General features: G+C 42.2%; 1 protein-coding gene across 3 annotated transcripts in view; it reads right to left on the bottom strand.

Annotated features, from left to right (window-relative positions):
* Positions 1-4,689: 4,689 nt before the first annotated feature.
* Positions 4,690-22,479, bottom strand: part of CCN4 (cellular communication network factor 4) — a 32,949-nt gene continuing 15,159 nt past the window's right edge. For 2 of the 3 annotated variants that reach the window (XM_071738423.1, XM_071738424.1), the window contains exons 2-5: positions 11,184-11,463; positions 7,645-7,902; positions 5,679-5,872; positions 4,690-5,065 (exon numbers count right to left, since the gene is read on the bottom strand). In XM_071738423.1, the coding sequence (XP_071594524.1) occupies positions 4,766-5,065; positions 5,679-5,872; positions 7,645-7,902; positions 11,184-11,463 (1,032 nt within the window). In that variant the 3' untranslated portion in view covers positions 4,690-4,765. The remainder of the gene's footprint in view (positions 5,066-5,678; positions 5,873-7,644; positions 7,903-11,183; positions 11,464-22,479) is intronic. The other variant, XM_071738425.1, reaches the window with a different exon arrangement.

Below are 22,479 nucleotides of genomic sequence, written 5' to 3'. Positions count from 1 at the left end.
GGGAAAAAAAAATCCCAAACCTAGAGCTAGAAACAGACCAGCAGACAAAGGATGTGAGCTGGGGAACACCTGGCTTTCCCAAACTATGGCCAAAATATTCACAGTGAAGAAAATGCTCTTAGAGTGTCTTTTTTTTTAACCCCATTACTGTCACTTTATTTTAATTTTATGTGACCTCCAGTTCAGGTCTTTGTCACAGATTGCAAGTGCACACTTGGACATTTGCCAGCTAAGGAGGCCGGACAAGGAAATGTCACTGGCAAACACTTCTTTTGCTTGCCTAAACTTCTAAATGAGATGTCAGTCATAAATTCACTAATCATTTACCACGAGTGAGGTTATTTAATATCTTTAAACCATAACATCAGCATGCCACCTATAAAACCACACCATGATGCTGTACAAACAAGTAATATGTTATGTGGTTGATGTAACTCATACTGTCACTGCCAAACCAATCTGTATTTGCCATTAATTTTTCATATATGTCAGAACATGAAGCTTACAGAAATAACACTGCAGAATGGTTTAAATTGGAAATTCACAGTTTAAAAATGTACGTGTATGGATACGTGCCTGTGGTTCGTGGGAACACTCTGCCTGCATCAGTTTAATAAACTATTCATCTTATAAATGCTTTAAAAGAACTGGGAGAGAAAAAAAAACCAAACTTTTAATTTCCAAGATGACACACTCTTTCTGAATACTGTGATCTTCCTGGTGTTACATAGACACAGAACAATCCTAGTGAGCATGTAAAAAGTGAAGCAGCTGCATGACACCCTGTTTCCAGTGGTACACACACCAAAACAGTGTTTTAAATCCTAGTCAGTGCTCTATGTAAAGGCACCTTTGTAAGTCACATTCTTGCTTCTTTTCATCTTACAGTGAGTCTGGGGCTCCCAAACAAGGCAGCCTGAGACACCATATCTTGGGTAAAGCCCCAACGGAATGCACGTGACTATGGCCACTGGAGCTAAATGGAGTCTGCCACTCATACCAGCATGAGCCAACCCTCAAAACCATTCTTCATTCTTGTCCCATCCAACATGACCAACAGGATGATTGCCATTAGCAGCTTGTGTGTCAAACTGTCTCATCCTAGTCTGGATTGTCAAATTTTCACTCCCATCCTTTCTCAAGCCCTTCCCTGGACTGCTGTATCAGAGGGGTCTAGCACCAGCCTGGAGCCTGGTACTTCCTCAATGGTATTATTGTTGTTTTCTTGGATGATGGTTCTGCTTTCAGGTCCCAGCAGAGACCTGGGCCCATTGTATGAGGCACTATAGAAACATACAGTGAGCATCAGTTCCTGCTGGAGCAGTTCTCACTCTGAACAAAGGCAATGAACAGTAGAGCCTTGTTAAACTGAAGAAAAGCAAAGCAAAGGGTGAGCTCCATGAAAGCCTTTGAGGATCTATCTCCCTAATGTATTTAAATAGTAACCATAAAAATAAAGATACATGATTTGTCCAAGCACATGGGAAGCCAGGGAACTGAATCCAAAGGTGGGTCTGTTACCTTAGTCTTAAGACTAATCTTGTAAAAATCCATTAAAGCAAAGAATCACTAATGCACCACAAACTGCAAGTTGAGTTCGCTGGCTACGAGTGTTGCTCTTCTCCTGTCAGTGTCTCTGGACAGCCAAGCAGTTGCATGAGAAGCAGAGCTAGTGAGGTTTAGTTTCCTATAGATTTGTGTCCATTGTCCCCTGAAGCTCCTTTTACAGCAGTGAAACAACCACTATTGCCTATCTGTGATGCCTTCAGCTCTCCCTCCTCCATAGCTGCTCTTTTCCAACTGGTACCTCTGTGTTTGGGGCACGCTGCAGGCATGTTGGCTGCTGGGCAGGTGCAGATGGGTTTCAGGGGGGCAATGTGATGGGCTTCTCCTCTGCTCTGGTATTTTATTTTCTGTTTTATTTCAGGAATTGCAGTGCTGCTCGGATTTTTTCTCTGCTTTGCTCGACATTTGCCACAAAGGGAGTGACTGACTGACAAATGGACTGTGCAGTTGTCTATGCCTTGTTCCCTAAGGAAACCAAGCTAGAAACAGAAACATCTTGGGTGAGTTGGGCAAGATCTGTGGTTTCCAGGCACTCACTTCACTGAACACCAACACACAGTGGAGCTGCTGGTCATGCATTAGCTGACAATGGCTTCTTTTATCTCGCAGTGAAAGCTGTGTCTGTCAGCCAGGGCAGCATTTGATTATGGCAGTTTTGCTAATTGCAAAGCAAAGCAAGCCTATTAAGTGCCTCAGTTTTGTGTATATCTTTTGATCCTGTTTTCTTGTTTTCTGATGTAAGACAGACTGATTATATACATAAACACACAGATTGCACCATAGGACTATGTATATGCAAACATAACCATGTATATTCACAGACATCATGGTTTTTTCTATATAGTATTATATGCAATTATTATATAAATGGATGCATATGTCTCTGTGTGCATATACACATTTATGCATATTTGCATATACAAAGATATTTGTTTGTAGATAGATATGTAGTGTTTTAAGATGGGCCAGAATTAGAACAGAGGATTTGAAGTCATGTTTCATGATCTTATTGAGAAGATCTTAGTATGGTTTCCCTGCAAAGCATCTCAATACAAACCATTTTCTCTTTTGGAAAACCATTGTCAAGTTCTTGGCTAAGACCTCTTTTTCTTATGAGCCCATGGTCTTTTTTTAACCAAGTGCTGGAGTTTAAAATTTAACATTCTTGGTCTTGCAAATACTGAGCTCCCATTTGTGCTGAGGTGAGTAAGACAGATGAGGCCTTTGCTGTTATTTCATCCAGGCCAAAGGCAGTCATAGGAGTAATCTTGTGAAGTGCCTGGTGTCCTAAGGTTCCTCCTTCTTACCAGAGGGAGAAACAGAAGAAGTGATTTACACCTGAACTGGAACATGCAGACAGGAATCACCCTTCTTATTTCAGGGAAGCTTCAAAAAAGAAATAGTAAAAGCTTTAAATTAAGGAATGACTTGCCTCCATTGAAAGTTTTTGGGTCAAATCCTTGTATACTAATAAAGATGCTATTGAAGTTTACAGCTTTTAAAGATGTACAATGTTTCCCCTAGATGTTACATTTCTCCTGCTACACAGGAGTTGCATTTTTTCCAGCCTGCTCAAAAGATTTAATTTATCATAGCCAGAATGATTTATGTCTCTTGGGAACTAATCTAGCTTCCTCTGGGTTAGTAAGATGAGGACAGACAACTGGAACTAGACCAAAACAAGTGACTCATGTATAACAGTTGCATCACACAAAGTTCAGCTCTGTATTGGTCCAGCCCCCAGTTCTGCTGTGCCACCAGGGATTTCTCAAGCAGACACTCCTGTTCCCCATGCAGAAAAGCATTTCTGCAGCTCAGCTCTCCCAAGTGAAGGAACAGTGAATGTACCATGGTGCTTGGGGGCTCTACCAACAACATATTGGAGAAGAGCTGCTCCAGTATGCTTCAGTGTTAAGAAATCTATTGCCTGGAAAGGTAATGATGGGTTTTTTCCTTCTCTTCCTGACATTTGTATGGGAAACCACTTCTGCAGAAAATGTTCACACTTATTTTTATTCCAAGTAGCAATCCAGTTGTAACAGACGCACCAGAAGCTATTCCAAGGAATGAATTCCTCTGCTTTTGCACCCACTCATCCACAGAGCTGATAGGAATCCTAACACCCGTTTCCTTGTTTAGCACATCTCCTTTCCTCTGCTCTATCCATGTTAAAAAAGCTATGTGCCACTGGCAAGGTGACAGTGGGAAGCAGGACCTGCATGCAGTAACACCACAGGGAGGAGGAGGTGGTGGTCCCCAGGCAGAGACCACCCTATATCTATGTGAATAAGTGGGGTGTTTTCCAGGGGGTTTGTCCTTCATCTTTCATCTGACTCTCTACATTTTTTCCTTCACTTTTGCACAGCTTATGTCAAACCAATATGTAGTCCATGGACAAGAGGGTCTGTTCTGAAAAAATGAGCTCTGGGATTGATATTTTGGATTCATAGTATGCAGGTTCCTCAAGATCAGAGCTGGTAGAGAGACTGAAAATGTCCCTGGCACTAAGACTAAGGTGACTCTAAGGAGAGCAGGACACAGAGGTTCTTTGACCCAGCCTAGTACAGACTAACCCACCTTGCAAAGATTTTAGGATAAACCTTCTCCTTGAGCTTTTCCCATTAATTTCACCACAGGGTAGGATCTAACTCAGAATGGAAGAATGGGAGTGCTTAGATTGATCTCAGTGTCACAGAGACAAGAGCCTAGTCCTGTGGGTCAGCAGCAGCAAAGCCTCCAGTCCAATGTTGAAAATAAAACATGTATGCCAATGCCAGTTTTCCAGCTTGGATCAAATTATGCAAGAAATTACAGTAACAATGTCTGAATTTTATGTCTAAGCTACTGATAGCCATACTTTACTGTCATGCTAGTCTACCAGTCTTTCCTTTGGGCAATGAAATAGCTGGCCTAACAAATGGCAGTTCAAACAGGACTGTCATTCAAGTCCTGGAATTTGTGCATAGAGGAATGTCTGGCTGTGGGTAATGGTTAGAGGCCTATTAGAGCTGAAAATCCTACTTCTTCTCCAAAAGCTGTATGGCAAAAACTCTCCAAAAACTGTATGGCAAAACAGGGAGGTTTAACATCCTAACTCAGGAAAAACCAAATTGTACACTGTCAGAGGATAAAGATTCTCCTTTTATTTTAAAACCTCTGTAAAATCAGAGCAATGGGTCAATTCCAGCATTTAGCCAATTTAATTAGCAATTTCAGAGTAATCATGGTAATGAGCCAGGTCTGCAAAGATGTCGTTGGGGTTCTTGCAGTTCAGATTGCAAAAACAAGCATTGATCCACAAGATTTTCCAGGAAAACTCAGTTCCATCTGGGCACTGAAACCTCACTTCAATAGTCTTGGACTTGTAAGGTGTGCAGCACCTGTTGTCTGTGCAGACACCACAATATTTGGGTCTATATGGACTTTTGCTCACACATCCTGAGATGGTGTAGTTCATTGGTTCATTGGCCCTGTAGACAGCCAAGCACTTCTTCCCAGGCTATATTAGAGAAGACCAGAAAAAGACAGGTTAATATTCATTGTTAACAGAGGTAGGACATACAAAAAACCTTCCCAATATTTAAAAGCCTAAGGGAAGCATTTTACAGCCCTGATCTAGAGGATTCAAGGGCAAGTTGGGTAGGGCTCTAAGCAACCTTATCTAGTGGGGGTTGTCCCTGCCCATGGCAGAAGGGTTAAACCTAGATATCTTTAAGGTCCCTTTCAACCCTAGCTGTTCTATGATCCTATGTTGTGGCAGATTTAGTTGTTTAGACACATGAACCCAAAAGCTACAACTAGGATATTTGCAAAATGCAGTTCAAAGCCAAGACCAGCATCGTTTCTTTTCTAGTATCTGTGTCTCAGGCCTATCCAAAACATCAGTGAGCAGAGCATACTTGTCTTGCCTTTCCTTGCAAGGACTTCTTGGGTGGAATGAAAGCTCTCATGGGAAGGTTTTCATTGCAGCACGTGGAAGCACATTTCTGACCTCTCTGCAGCACAGTAAATACATGTGGAAGTGCAGCCCTCAGAAGCCTGAATGCTGCCAAACAAAGGCTGACCCCGTGTCCAGGCAAGGCCCAAGGGGCACATGAAGAAACAGTCCCCACCTTAATATATTTGGTGATATCCACTTGGCAGGGCCTCATGTTGCAGAGGCGGCTTTCCTTCAGGAGCCGGCACTGCTCGTTGTCATTGGAAATCCTGGTGGAGATGCCCAACCCACAGCTCTTTGAGCAGGGACTCCAGGGGGAGGTGTGAATGATGCAGTTCTTCTGCCAGGCTTCCTCCTCTCCCTCGTACGCTGCAGAGACCACATTAACCCCACCGTTATTCAACAGGGGCCACTTGCCGGATTACGCAACCTCTTCCCAGCTCGTTACACATTCAGGCTGTTAACCCAAATAATTAAATCACAGTGAAGTGCCTCAGCATTCCTGTGAACCTCCTCATCCCACCCCCTTTGCCGCTGACCTACTTGCGTCAGACCCTCCAGTGCTGCGAGCGCTCAGGGCCAGGGCTCATTTCTTTATTTCCCTTCACAGCCTCACACCAGGGGGGCCTTTGCTGAGACCTCCTGGTGCTGCCACAATACAAACACTTAATTACAGAAGCCTGCGCCAGCCGATGCATAAAAGGGATGAGATCTGATCTCACCCCTTTAGGAAGGTTTAGTTCTGAGCCCATTCCATTGATTCCCTGTACCAGAAAGTGGTCCTCAGTCTTTGCTGGATAGCCGAGGGGCTTGGGAAGAAGCCACAGCCTTTCATGGGGAGGAAGAAGCTTGAATAGCTCTCAGGGAGCTCAGCAGCCACTTGAAGGAAGGGTGGGCTCTGTTTTGAAAGCAGCCAACAACCCCTGTTCAGTTCCTTCACAGACCCTGCCAAAGTCCCCAGCAGTCTGCAAATCACAGTGAAGCTTACAGCCAAAACTCTGATAGAAACTCTGCTGCATTGAGCTTGTTCACTATTCTATTTACTATTCTATTAGATCTAATAAATGCTCACTTCTCACTTCTTAAGGAAGAAGAAAAAGCAAGGCTATGTTATGCCTATTTTGGCACATAGGCCATAAAGACATAAAGCCAGTTTTGGTTGCAGATGTTATGAATTTGGACCTCCCTCACAGTTCAAAGCTACCAGGTGATGTCAGTTACAGGGACAGAAATCAGGGCTAAACTCTGATGTTTATAACCCACAAAAAGGAGACTAAGGTTTTGTTTTATGGGGGGGAAATCCCTAACTATTAAGGAACCAAGATCCTGGCTTACCAAAAGGATTCTATGTTTCCTTGAGCTCTGCTTTTGTGAGACAGGATATGAAATGGGGTTAATGTGAAAAACATCACTGCATTACATCACAGAGTGTTAGGAGGATGGCATTTGGCAAGGTGAACCCATCTTAAGCACTTAGGGCCATGTTTGAGTCAAATTGTACCACCTCTGTGAAATGGGCTGTATTATCCACACAGTGAATGTGAGTATGAGGAAAGAAGATAGTTGTGATACAAAAAAGAGTTGTCAAGTGGAAGATTACTTCTGTAACGTGATAAGTCCAGAACTGCTAAAAAGCTTTACCAACATGAAGACAAATTAGCCCAATTTTAAAATGGACAGTGAAGCTTCCAAGTTTTCAAGGTGTTATCTAAGTTTCAGACTGCTAAGATGTAGGGGGTTTAAACTCATAACTAGTAAAGTGATATAACCCAAACATAATGTCTCAGTATCAAATCAAACTGAGAGTGTTCTGTTTTCCAGAGGGCACAGATTGAAAAAAAAAAAAAAAAAAAGATGAAGTAGAAAGTACTTGTGACATTTTCAAAGTTCCAGCACTGCTTCAGAGAGGAATTTGTCCCCCCAGTATGTTTGATTAATCTCATGTTGCTGCTAAGGAGTTCAAGCACATCACTGGGGTTTGCATGTCCTGTCCTTCACCACGCTGTGCAGGAGTCTCTGTGCATTGTTCACACAAAGACAGATTCCTGCCAGGTCTGGCAGTGCAAGCTGATACTTTGGTTGTAAACTTGGAGTTCAGTTCCTCAGTGGCAAAGGAGAGGTCCACTTCAGGCCCACCTTACCTGCAGAGGAGATGTGGCGTGGAGATGTCTTCCTGATTTTCTTGGAGTCATCACAAATCCACTGCTCGCAGCACTTCCCTGCCATCTTAATCAGCTTTGGGTTTGGGCACCAGACAAGGGGAGGACGTGAGTTTGTACACATGGGAATACAGCCCACAGCCCCATTAATGCATGTGCAGTTATATTTGCAGTTGGGCTGAAATGTGTCCCCGTTGTTGTACCTGACTCCATTGAGGACACATCCGACACCGACAATCTCTGAAAGGAAAGAAAAAGACAGACAGACACACAGAAGACCATTAAAACCATGCTGGCCACAAAGAGCACTGATGCATTTCTTTACCAAGCTGCTGTCTGGGCTCATGGAGCCAACATGGAATCATGGCAGTGCTGTGGGCCAATGTGTTCAGCAGGATGCTGAGCCAAATGTGGTCACACCATCTAGGAAACTGTTTTCATTTTGAATCACAGGAAAAAAGATAAAAGAAAACAAAAGAAAACTAAAGAAAAACAAAAGAAAAAAAATTAAAAAAGTAAAAATACCCACCCCAAACAAACTAACCACCCTCAAACTTTTAATGCTTCATGGAAAAAAAAGCAGTTAGAAACTAAAATATGTTTGATCCACAAATACTCACTTAGAACTTATTACATGGCATGCTGGTAGATATTGTTCACAGTAGGAGTAATCAAAGTAATCAAAATTGAGTGAAATTTGAGGTTTTCAGGGACATCTGAGATGATTATATGGAGCTGCAAATATGACACAGCTCTTCCCAAACCTGTACCTGTCTGAAGCAGGACAGACAAGGTAGTCAAGGAGCACCTACTTAGGCAATTAGTTGCCACTCAGTTTATCACAGAACAATTTCAATGGAAAATCAGGTGACACATATAAAGCTGTGAAAAAATAGTATTCAACATATATTTTTAAATAAATTCACAAAAAATAGGTTTTTTTTATTGTCCACAAACAGGAATTACATTGAGTCAAAAAGTAGCAACGTTTTTTGTTTCAAAGTCACAGAGAGCTGTTTGAAACCAGTGGCAGAAATGGAAAATTCAAAATTCAGTTACTTATTTGGTCACCCGGAGGCAGTGTGCACACATAGCCATCACATTGCTCAAGTTTTAAGTCTGGTCAGAGCTGCAAAGCAGCTGCTTCAGGGCCAACACAAACTGAGATGCTGGATTAAACCACTACAAAGTTTTCCTATTTTTAGAATGGGCTGAATGAAAACATCAAATGCAAATCCCTTCTTTTGCACAAAAATGAGAGTGATTGCAATTTGAAGTACAGGTGCTGATCACTAAGCTCCAATTTTGATAATGCTTCATCCTTTGAACTGAAGAGACATCATCCAGTGCTGGAGCCAAAGCTGAGAGTTCAGTTAAAACTCTAGGTGTGCAGAGGGATTGTGACAGTTCAACAGATTGTTATATTTCCTGGTGTTTTACTACCAGCACACCTGGACTGTGTTAGTTCAGCTTTCTGCAGGTCCGATAAATCAAGAGGTTCATCATGAGAACATCCTTGAGCATAGAGAAAGAGCTGCTGAATGCCTTCATGCAGAACATCACAGGGTCTGCATGAAAATTAGGCAATTTGAGAGCAGGTTCCTGGTCCTGGTCCCACAGTGCTTTCCTTCCCACCTGGGCCTGTGCTCAGCACCCTGATGTCTCTGCTTGGTGCAGAGAGCAGCAAGCAACAACAGGAGAGCTGTTTTCTGGGAGACCTTATACAGCCTCCCAGTACCTGAAGGGGATAGAGGAAAGTTGGGTAGGGACGTCCTAAGAGGGTATGGAGTGATAGGAAAAGAAGTAATAGTTTAAACCTGAAAGAGGGTAGATTTAGGTTAGACATTAGGAAGAGACTGATGAGACACTGGAACATGTTGCCTAGGGAAATTGTGGAATCCCTGTCCCTGTAAGTGTTCAAGGCCAGGTTGGATGGGGCTTTGGGCAACCTGGTCTAGTGGGAGGTGTCCCTGTCCATGCAGGGGAGTTGGAACTGGATGATCTTTAAGGTGTCTCCCAACCCATTCTGTGATTCAATGATGATTCTATGATTCACCACAGTGCTGTGGCCACAGACATAATGAATGCCCGTGATGTAAGGGAGGATTATAAAAAAAAAAAAATCCAACTAAGAAAACAAGCATTTAAATAAATAAACATTAAGCAACAGGGAAGTCTTTAAAAAGAAGGCTGAGGTATCTCTGAGACAACATGGAGCTTGTTTTCCTCTCCCAATGCAGGGCCAGCTGTGACAATGTCATTCTTGACAGATGTTTGTCTAACCTGTTTTTACAGACCTCCCATGAATGCTCCACACACACTCCAGACAATGCATTTGAATGATCTCATATCCTCTTTTCTTAACCTTGGATCTTTTCCTATCTTGAACATTGCTGTTTAATCTTACGGTGCACATAGCTCCTCTTGTTGCTATTTTGCTCATATCCGGCAAAAATCTGATTTGATTGCACTTTTTACATTCTTGTTTTTGGTGGCTGATCTAATTTCAAAGACAAGTTCATTACTTACAACACTTCCTGTCCTTCTTCTACTGAGGAACAGCAACCCCTAGTATTTCTGTAAGGAACTCCCAGCTACCCTTCACTCTTCAAATTTGCCCCTTGTGAAGCTTCTGTTGATATCCTAATTTTATTGAAGCCCACTCTTTGCAATCTTTTCTCCTTCCTGTGGATCAGTTATTCTATCTATTCATCTCACAACCAGCTCTCCTCCAGGTTTCCCTTCACATTTACACTTGGAGAGCAGTGAAGGGGAAAGGGACCTGGGGGTGCTGGATGGAAGGATGACCATGAGCCAGCAATGTGTCCTTATGGCCAAGAAGGCCAATGGCATCCTGGGGTGCATCAGAAGGGGGGTGGTTAGTAGGTTGAGAGAAGTTCTTCTCCCCCTCTACTCTGCCCTGGTGAGGCCACATCTGGAATATTGTGTCCAGTTCCGGGCCCCTCAGTTCCAGAAGGACTGGGAACTGCTTGAAAGAGCACAGTGCAGAGAGACCAAGATGATGAAGGGAGTGGAACATCTCCCTATGAGGAAAGGCTGAGGGAGCTGGGGCTCTTCAGCTTGGAGAAGAGGAGAATAAGGGGTGACCTCATCAATGTTTATAAATATGTAAGTGTTGAGTGCCAGGAGGATGGAGTAAAGCTTTTCTCAGGGGTGACTAATAATAGGACAAGGGGCAATGGTTATAAACTGGAGCATAAGTGGTTCTGTATAAATATTAGGAAGAATTTTTTCACTGTGAGGGTGACAGGGCACTGGAACAGGCTGTCCAGGAAGGTTGTGGAGTCTGCTTTCTTGGAGACTTCAGATGGCAAGGCTTCAGATGCCATTTCTCATCCAGCAAACTACCCTGGGAATGAAGACATCTCTAAGGAAGTAGAAGATGATGAGTGAAGGAGCTGATGAGTGTACAGCTGGATATCTAATGAGGTAAAATTCAACCATTGCTGAGGGGAGCTGCCCACGCGTAACTAAGTCAAAAATATATGTACATCACTTACGTGCACATACTCCTATTTCGTACCTAGGTCTGTCTCCACTGTAGTCACAGTACAAGCCCCTGTGGAAGTCACAGGTGTCAGCCTCAGTGCAATTTTCTCCACGTTGCTTGGCACAGGTCTTGCAACAGTCACAGCCATCTGTGACCAGGCTGACGCCGATGGGGCACCGCGGTGGGGACTTGGGACACTCGCACGGCCACTTACAGTACTGAGTCCTCATGTAGGTCTCTGTCGTGGTGGGGATGGTGGGAGACATGGTGGTAGAGGTCTGGGCAATGGCCTACAAACAAAGAAACACAGCTTTCCATAGTGTTCCAAATAAAAGGAGGCTGCGGGTCCTGTAGTGAGAAGTCCTCAACTAAAATCCCCTCAGGTCTAAAGAGACTGCAATTAAACCTAAGAATAAATGCTAAAGGGCCATGGAAAAGGAATGGTCACTGCTCTCTTGTAAACCCCTTCAGAGGCCAGCCAAGGGCAAATGCTCTGCAGCTTGGACTAGCACCTAAGCCTCATAGCCCCAGCCTGCTGGTACTCAGCCTTTTTCAGCCCTTTTGTCTCTCTCCTTGTAGGAACACAAGGACACATCTCAAGATGCCCTGATACACAAGAAAAAGGTGTGACATGTGTCCAGTCTGTGTCACCCTGTGATGCCTTGCTCTGGCAGATGATTGTCCCAGCTGTTGTGCCTGTTCATTGAAAGGTGGCTCTAGGGCTCATTGGCTACCTAAAGGCTTCCTCAGGCAGCAAGAAGATCTTGCCCTTCATATCACTGAGCAAGATAAAAAGTCATGGTGCTGCAGTGTGACGTGTGGCACTGTTTGGCCTTGTATTCCCTGGGTTGTGTGGATCTTGCAACCAAAACACAGGATCCCATAAATCCATGAGGAGACCAGAAGTGGCCCATGAGCCCATCACCCTCACAGACACCCACTCACAAACTTCTGTGTTGTGAGAATGATCTGAAACCCACAGGCCTAGAACACTATCAAGGGCCTCCTCTGGGTGCCTTGGCCATTTCATTTCTTCTTGCAGTACCACTGATACCACGACAACTGTTGCCTGACAATATCCCTGCCCTTTGACTTGAGTAAAGATGAAATTAGAGAAAGCAAAAGATAACCTTTGAAACAAAAATCTGCATAATTGTCTGGATGTCTTAATGCACAAGTTCATCCACTTCTGCTTGAAAAATATTTTGCCTGTCTCCATCCCTGTAACACAACACACATACAGTTCAGCTCCCTGACGAAGTCCCAGTCCTGAGTAATGAAGCTACATTGTGGGCATAACATTTTAAACAAAAACAAACAAACATGTCATTAATTTCCTCTGAACACTCTGACAAACACCCTTATCCATCCTTCAGAGTGTTCCTTCTACCGTATTCAGCAGAAATGCTCTCTGTGAATTCTAAAGTACTCATGAGTCTCTTAGGTCTGTCTCTTTGCCATGATGGGCTTTTTCAGGTCTCATACTCTAGTTCCTATGATGCTTTCCTGACCCACATAATTAGGGTATTTCTGCACTGATTTTCCACCATCACCTCTTGGAACATGCTTTTTTCCTATATGGAGTCACTGTGGGACCTCAGAGATGGATGACTGTAAATGAAGCTTCATAATGTTGATGTTTCTCCCATTAGCCATGCACAAATATTTGCCTGCATGGTGAGCAAGGAAGGAAAATTTTATGGGGACAATACTGCCAAGTTTTCATTTCCTGATCTCCATTTCTTAGGCAAATAAGACAAAACACAAAACTGCAAATTATTTCAAAATCTGATAAATTGATAAAAAAAACCTGACTAAGGCAGATAATCAATTCCATGTAGTGCAGTGATGCTTTTCCAGCAGACCCATCAGGTCACTATTACTGAGCTAATGGAATGTTGGGGTAGCCTATTACATAGCAAAACCCAGAGAGGGCAGAGGTTCATTGCCTTCTGTACTCCCCAGCCCCTACAGAGCTAACTCTGGGTGACATTTAAAGCACCAGCCATGCTTGTGGTGAAAACCAATCCAGAGAAAAGCAAAGATGTGACTATTCTACCAGGATCACTGCAGAGAAAGCCTGAGCTGCACATGGGGGTCAAGAAGAGCACAGTAGCTCAGGCACAGAAACAAATTGGGTTATTTACAAGCTATCAACAGCAGCCAGAATATTGCCCTGCTTTAATATATGTGGTCCAGAACCCCTTTCTTCACAGGATGTGAGACTGCAAAAAATAAATCAGTAGCCTTTCGACGTTCAAACAAGCAAAGTTAAAATCCAGAAATTACTAAGGCAATCCCATCCTTCCCTGGCTACCCTGTACTGTATTATATATTCCCTAGTGTTTTGTCCTCTTTACAGTTTCAAATGTCTTAAACAAAAGGTTTTCCATCACCTCTCCATGAAAAAAATACCAATGCCCCAACTTAAGGTTTTGTGGGGAAAATAATGCCCCAAAATTGCAATTCCACAGACAATGATATATTCATCAGGATATTTCTATGAAGCTCTTTTACTGTCTTCTACAACTTTCTTGCTAGCAGGCTAAATTTTATTAAAGTACATTTCTACACCTGCTACTGCAATATCTGAAGGTGTATGTAAGTATCTTGGTAGCTAGTTACTCTGTATTTGGAACACTAAATTGTTAACACATTGCTAATCATTCCCAAATAGGCAACGTGTTTTGTCTGGGCATAATTCCCAATTCCATTAAGGCCTCCTATACAAACAGTTGGCCTTAAAGTTATCTTAAAATCCCATTGAAACTCATGTTTAAACTATTACATACCAATATAATTTACTTCCTCTTTAAGGCTCCTTGATGCTGACAAAGTTGTTAAAATAGGAACATTCAGATCAATTAAAAGCCCTGGGCCTTTAAATAGTAGAAATTTTTATTCTACTCACAATAATTTAAGTAGGTGCAGTAAGCCATCACTTGAGAAAATAGGCCTCTTCAAGTGCAATAAACCTATTTACTTTGTTGCTGATCATTACCAAAGTGCTCAGTAATCAACTCCAGATACACAATTTAAAGAGCCCATTTCTGTGGCCCAACCCTGTAGGCAAATCCTTTCACAGTCCCTTGTTTCTAGTGTCAATATGAGCAAGCAAACAGTTTCCACCTTGTGTGGATGAAAGTGTCTGTGAATCAACACAGGTAGTAAAGAAAACCCTCTTAGTCCTATGGTTTTAGTTAACGTGGGAAGGGCTAAGACTGAATTCTTGCCAGGGATTGGTTTGTTGGAAACTCTTTGGTGTCTTGTGGTAGACAGGAATTTAGAGTAAGCTATTTTACAACCCTTCTTCTAGGTCTAACGTCTGAGCTGGCCAAGGAAGCTTTTCATGTGTCCTTTTAGTGACTAATTGTTGTAGTTGTGGACGTGCAGGCTGAAATGTCCTGTGCTGTGGCTGAGTAAAGCATAGGCAGGACATTTAGTGTGGGCTACATGAGCATCTTCAAATAATCAGTGCAGACAGGCATCAAAATACTTTTAAGTCCCACATTTTACATATAGGGAAGGCATGGAGTGATAGAAGTGGTATCATGTCCTAGGCTCCATCACCACCCAAAAAAGACCCATTCTTTGGAAACTGTTGCCCACCATACATTAGAAAGATTTTCTTTTTCCATGATCAGCTGTGATCACTTGTATATCTAAATCCCTTTGTAAAAGTAACTCAGCTTTACTGCTTCAACATTCCAGAACATTTTGAGATACAGACACTTCTGTATTAATAGGTATGATGATTAAGATATCATGCATAATGCTTTATAAATACCACATTAAAAAACAACTCTTCCACTGGTACTATCATGAGGAAATCACACTGCAATGGCCTTCATGAATTGACATGCTTAACTAGATAAAATAATAATAAAAAACAAATACACAATGAAACTCCCTCATATAAGTTAAGGCTTCAGGACTCATGCCTTTAGGGTCAATATAACATATAGGAGGACAATGTTTTTTTTAAGAAATTCAAAATGAGAGCAAGGAGAAACTTAACACCAAAAAGCACAGCAGTGGGGATTTGAAAGTTTATTTTTAAATGTCAGAAAGATAAAAGAATGTGCCTGCCAGGAAATTAATTTTCCCAGGTACTGGTAATTAACTTGTTTTCTATACTCTACAATCTTAGGGCAGATTTATTATCTTGGAGAAAATATTCCACCACAAGTTATTCACAAGCCCTAATTTGCTGCTTTTGGAGGTACAAGCCCATTCTCATTAAAACCCCATCTCACCCTGTCACGGCTGATATCTCTCTATTAGAGCCCCTCCTGATCTATGCTTGGCAAGCTCCAAAATTAGCCTGTTTTTGCATCTGCAGAGAATAGCATATCTCTAACAATAACTTTCAGAGAAGAAAAAAAAAAAATTGCTCCCAGTCTCTCATGGTCACAAACCCAGTATTTTTAATACCTATGAGTTTTGCTATCCAAGTCTTAAAATACCAAATAGACAGCAGCATTTTATCAGCATGTTCTACCAACTGGCAAAGTCTACTTTCAATTTGTTGGAAAATACTTTATTTGTAAGTTTGTTTTAGTTTGGAAAAGAGGAAAGACCAATCTATAGTGTTGAAATTAGTGCAGACAGACCAAATTGCATGACAGGCAAACATATAGCAGACCTTTTATATAATGCATGAGGAAACTTCCAGCTTTGCTTTTAAATAGCAAAGATCTACATGTATTGCAATTTATTCCTTTGCGTACAGTTTTAACAGTTGTTCAGAAATATCATAATGTGTATTGTTTCCACATTTCAGTGCCACAATCTTACTATTAAAGACTTTTTCTTTCAAGTATTTTTCTCATGATGATCAGCTGAGTGAAGGTAGTGGTAAGCTATCCACTATCCAGTTTATTCAAGGGGAAAAGTCCAGAAATGATAGGGGCTGCTAAATCAACTCCTCTTCTATTGTCAGAGCTGGGGAAATGGTTATGAGAATCATAGAATCATAGAATCATAGAATTGGCTGGGTTGGAAGGGACCTCAGAGATCATCAAGTCCAACCCTTGATCCACTCCCGCTGCAGTTCCCAGCCCATGGCACTGAGTGCCACATCCAGTCTCTTTTTAAATATCTCCAGGGATGGAGAATCCACCACTTCCCGGGGCAGCCCATTCCAATGTCTGATCATCCTCTCAGTAAAGAAATTCTTTCTAATGTCCAACCTAAACCTCCCCTGGCACAACTTAAGACTGTGCCTTCTTGTCTTGCTGAGAGTTGCCTGGGAAAAGAGCCCAACCCCCCCCCCCGGCTCCAACCTCCTTTCAGGGAGTTGTAGGGAGTGATGAGGTCTCCTCTGAGCCTCCTCTTCTCCAGGCTGAACACCCCCAGCTCCCTCAGCCTCTCCTCATAGGATCTGTGCTCAAGTCCCTTCACCAGCCTGGTTGCCCTCCTTTGGACCTGCTCCAGCACCATAATATCCTTCCTAAACTGAGGGGCCCAGAACTGGACACAGTACTCGAGGTGTGTGGAAGTTGACAGACAGGGGTCTGCTCAATCCATAGTTCCCTGTCACACCCCACTGTCTTCTCCTTGCTGGTAATTTGCTCTAGAAGGACTTTTGAGCTCACTCTCAGCTACCTCAGCTGTTTAGCAGGGCACATGCTGTGGGCTGGACTCCTTTTAATTTCCCACTGTATAACACATTAAATCAGTCGGTCTGCAGACTGACCTGAACATTATACCAGGGAGAGAGCATCTACCAAGGTCTGAGAGCATCAGACTGCCAATGTTTAGAAACAACTCCAGATTTTGCAGTTCAGCTGTCCTAAGCAGGGACACTGAATTTAAAACACACCAGGATGCATCTAGCAGGAAAGGGCGGTGAGTTTGAGTGAGAGTGAGACATCTGCCTGTCTGCCAGATGATCCATCTGCTTTCTCCTGGTTCCACCTACTGGCTGAACTATTCAGACAGCAAGAGCAGAAACCACCACCACGTACCACTCTCAATGTTCCCAGGAACTAATATGATTTAACCAAAAAGGAATCCCAGAGGCAAGGATTGCAACATCCTAATACCAACCTGACATAGCACAGTTCCCAGGAGAACACATTGTCTGGAGTAACAAAGAAGTAAAAACAAAAAGCCAACATGAAATATAAATATTTTCTGCAATATAGTCACATACCATCCCTCTGTTGCCTGTCAGAGAGGTGGGCACATTAACAGTGAAAAATGGGACCTGGCTTACATCAGTGTAACCTCAAGTAGGCCCTCAAGGTAGAAATTTGTTTCTTGATCTTGTTCAGTTGGAACTTCTGAGCTGACCATTGCTGAATATTTGCATTATTATTGGACCCAAAACAGGTCAATAAAGAGCCAGTTCTTACAGCACGATCAGCAGTGCTCTCAGGACTTCCTCAGTGTTTTACTACAGGCCCCTAAGTTCCCATGAATGCTCATAAACTATCACAAAGTAACACTAGTGACAAGTAGGCTAGCATCAGGTCAGAGATGTAAATAAGATTCTTCAGGACATATAGTAAGAGGAAAATATAATTGTTTGAGGCTCAAGCTTACCCAGAGCGCATGAGCTTCTAGATACCTCATTAAAATTGATCCCAGACATGGAATCTCTGGGATTTCAAGAACAAGAACATATTGTAAGATAACAGACTCTGAACCCAGAAAATATGAGACAGTTTTATAGATGTCTGGTGCCAGCTGGATATATTCTTGCTGTGCACTCTAGGCTGAGCAGAAAGGAACATTCTGCATGAAGCATAACATTCAACAGACTAAGAAAATAAAATATCCACAGTGAGTCAACCATAATATTTCTGTTGATCTATGAGTGATGAACAACCAAATTCCCATAACTTTATTTTGGGAAATGTATTTGTGGGAAGAATGTATGCAGATGTTTGGAATAGTATTTTCTAACTCAGTTTAGACAATTACAGAGTAAAGATTACATACATCCGCTTCTTTGCCAAAATATTGCTTATACTGGCAAACTCAGTGAGGCCTCACATTTTCTTCACATTTTTCCATGGAGTGTTCAGAGGGAAAGAACTTCCCTGTTAGAAAGCAACTTGATTTTTGTAAGTGTTGTCCCAGCAAGAGGAGAGCTTACTTAGAATAGGGGAATCTTAAAGTGTTTGGACATCATTACCAAATTGACACTGCCATCACAGACTCCACTAATCAGGGTATTAAACAATGTCATTTCTGTGCTCTGAGGACACGTTAATTCCTTGTGCTGCTCATGTTCACTTTGTGCTCATCCAGCTTGAAACCAGCTTGAACTAGAGACTGAAAAGTAACAGGGACCATCTGGTGCAGCAATGAGAAAGGTCTCCAGAAGGGACAAGCAGACAGACTCCAATTTTAGGAAAGAGGAAAGTGCACCCACACCCTCCAAGGTCATGGGATTACAAACCACCCTAGAACTCTACAGAACAAGATGTTGACATATGAGCCAAGAGCTGGGTATCCCAAGCAGTATCTCAACTCCTCCCAGAAAAGAGCAGGCTGCTCTGGCAGAGGCTTTACTTTGCAATTAGACATGTTCTGCATTTTCTTATCTCCAATTTTTCAGTCATGGCCTTGAAATCAAAAGGAAGACCCTTCTGTCCTCTTACTCCACTGACAACACTCTGTCCTAAAATGGGCAAAAAGTAAAATAAAATTAATGAGCTCCACTTACTTATTTTTTGCCATGGCAAGAATACTACAGATTTCCTGGTATTTTTCAAAATCATTTTGGTTTTGGTGATTTTTCTAATGAAAATTAAAAGCTGCATTTTAAAGCATAAACAATTTTCTGTTTCTGTTCCAATGCAAAGCATTTTGATCTAAAACAATTTTTCATTTTAAATTTTCACTGTTATTTGAATTTTCCAATTTGAAACAGTGTTTTTTTACATAAATCTGTACTTCCCTGGAGATGCTGGTGAACTGAGGAAGTTATGCATCCCTATTTTCTTTAAATAGTAATTTTCCTCTCACGTCAGGAGAGGATGCTTTTTTCTCATGGCTTTGCACTTCCAAATTGATCACTTCATTTCCCAGATGTCAAAGTGTCTTTTTCCTTGAAATCCACACTCGGGGCTAGTTACTTGCTCTCATTTTGCCAGTGCTTAATAGTCTGTATGAAGGAATAAGAATTTGGAAAAGAATCAAGTCTTGGCAAGATCTCAGTAGTTAATTAATTTCCTGAGCTACAGCTCTGAATGCCCACTTTAAATAGGATATCAAGGAACTGGCAGGCCAGCAGATGGCAACCAAGATAGTCAGAGACCTAAAAGACCTAGGACAAGATGCTGAGGGAGATGGGCTTGGGCAGTCTGGAAAATAAGTTAATGAGTGATGTAGCATCAGTCCCCTGTTCTAAGTCCTAACAGAGGGTTTAGCAGTGGGCAGCAGCCACCAAGTGTAGTTGGAGAGGTTTAGTTTGAACACCAGGAAGACAAGTTCTTCACCAGAAGAGCAGTGCAGCACTGGGACAAATTACCCAGGGAGACTCTGAATTTTTCATCCTCAGCTGTTGGATTAAAAACCTCCAGATGTCCCTGACCACCAGTGTTTCTGGCAGCCTGTGAATGCAAACCTTACCAAAAGCACAGGAGGAATATGGTCATGAACAAAAAAGACCAAAAAGGTGTCTTCATCTGTTCAGTCTTGCATTGTGCCAATTAAAATCTGGTTCTGGTACACAAAATATTAAAATATGGTTCTGAAACAGGAAATAAAAGCTAATCTTTTTGTTAAATGTGAATTTAGTGGAGACAAAAGAATTCTGATTATCAGGTCCATTGCATCTCATATCATAAGCACAGCCAAAAATGCTATCTGGCAGCTAATTATTTTGTCTGATAGCAGAAAACCTATTAGAAGTTTAGTTTTGTAGATGGAAGATTTCAAGATAATAGAAGGAAAGAGAAGCTGCTTCTACTGCTATTTTAATGGCCCCTTTGGAACACATGGCACACATGGCTTCATCCAGAAAAACATCACTGCCATTTAATATGGTGTTGTATCCTTACATCAAAGCCATCTCAAGACTCTCAATGAAAAATGAGCAGTAAGACTGCATTACTATCTCCCCGTGGTTAACTAAAAAAACAGATGGAGACTACAACTTGTCTTAATAAACATTAACATTTCCAGTTAGAGTCCCATGATGAAAGGATAGTTTTGTGCCAAGCTTGGCATATTTTGGTAACTGTAACTTATATTATTTTTTGAGATCTGTTAGACAGACAATGCAGATGGAAGGAATATAGGTCAGCAACATCCTTAGGGCCAACAGAAGTTGCCAGACTTTCTCATCCTCTAGAAGGACCCGAAGATAATTCAGTCTCTCTGCAGAACCAGGTTGAAGTATGTTTTATTACCCTTTGACATGCTAAATCATGGCAAAAGTCTCCTGTAGCATCTGAAGTGAGTTCACTCTGTGTGTGCAGAGAGGTTAGTAAAGTAGCACTCGTATTTTTGAAGCAAAGGCATCCATAACAATGTCACAGCCTGGCCATCTGATCTGGGTATAATCTGGCCATATTTCTGTGAGGCAAGCAGCTTTTCTTCACAGAATCATGGAATCCAAGTGTTCAGCCAGAGTCTGACTGGTGCTTGAGGCTGTTTCTGAAAAACCAAATCAGGAACCTACTGAAGGCCTGAGTGGGAGAGGGGTATCATCTCACTGAGCAGTGGGAGGGAATAATGGCAATAATGCACTTGTTAATACTACCAATCCCAAGCCCCTTACATGTGATTGCTGTGTTGTGCTTGCAAGGGTAAGTCTTGTGCCTTGGTCCCCACCACTCTGCACAGCCAAGTTTAGAGCTACTGCACTTCTGGCTCCATCTTCTCTTTCCCTACAGAGACAGCCTGAGGGCACAAGGACACCTCTGCTTCAGCACTAAGGATGTGGAGCAATCAAATGAGATCCCTTCTTTCTTTCTCCTGGACTGCAATATTTATTCCTCTTCTCATCCTAATGCCAGAGGAGAGATGCATAAGTAGAGTTCACAAATAATGAAAGGACATCAGAGGGGATCTTTTGGTTCACAACAGGAGAAAGTATTGCCAGAAAGGTGGGGGGAGGAAGTACCTGAATCATTCACCACTGCATAAAACCCCTCTTGACCAAGATCAAGTCCTATTCAAACTAAACAGAATGGAAACAAAATTAAGTGAAGAATGAGAAAGGCAGAATCTCCCCTACAGCCTCCAGAAACCTCACTGACCTTTGTTCAACACATAATATGGCCTTGCTTGGAGGCCTTGTGGTACCATCGTACCATCAAATCTATATTGTGAAAAATTCAGCTGATACCCCCACCATGAGATCCCTGAGAATGATGAAACCTCCAAAGATCACAGACCAAATCTTACTGCACTAAACTTTTCATACTGAGAGACACCAGTGCATTATCAGTGCTTACTGCATGCAGTTAGAAAGAAGCACATGATGTACCAGATGGTGGAAAACAAGTTCCCATGGTTGGTACAGATGATACAGAGTTACTGATAACTTTGTGGGAAGCACAGAGAGTTTAGTTTACTTCTATAAAGCTACCATAAAGTAAATACCTTAACTTCTGTATATGAAAATCAAACTGCTTTAAAAACATCTGGAATTTATTAGGTAAGTGGCTTTGATTTTATTGATTTGTACAGATATAGGGAAGACTGAAAGGATGGCAAGAGCTGCAACCCTCCTCATCAGTGACTGTGCACAGACAGTGTGCAAAGTCTGACAGGAGAAAACCCAAGGGAATGAAGAAAGTATTTATGGTGTTAAAAAAGCATTGAGCTAGGAATGGTAGCATTAAAATTAAAGAATATAAACAGGAGACTGAAGACGATGGGATGCAGCCAGACAGCGAGAGGTTGGACTGATGCTCTTGAACAAGCACCAAGCATCTGGAAATCTTTGAAAACTGGATTGTAGGGCTGCTAAGATACATGAGAAGCAAATGAGTGTTGTTACCACACCGAGGGTGCAGAAGCAAAAGAGACTCACAGAGTCAGGAGACAAACCACAAACCCCTTCTGCAAATTAAACTTCTATCAAATGGCTGAGACAGGGTGAGGGGCAAGCCACAGATGTGAGTCTGTGAATCAACATCAGTGCCCAGGCTGTCACAAAGAAGAAAAGGGAACTGAACACCTACCTCCTCTCCCATCAAATTCTACAGGCATCTCTACACACCCACAGCAGGACAGAAAGAGCACCATGGCCTATGCTGCCTTCAACACTTCTGTTTTCTATCTTCATTATGTGATTCCTTTCCACCTCTTTCAAAATCCTTAGAAATATTCCCAGTATA

This window comes from Heliangelus exortis, chromosome 2 (genome assembly GCF_036169615.1).
Source record: "Heliangelus exortis chromosome 2, bHelExo1.hap1, whole genome shotgun sequence".
NCBI classification, from domain to species: Eukaryota; Metazoa; Chordata; class Aves; order Apodiformes; family Trochilidae; genus Heliangelus; species Heliangelus exortis.
The sequence above is the reverse complement of the archived record's forward strand: the minus strand, read 5'-3'. Positions and strand labels throughout refer to the sequence as shown.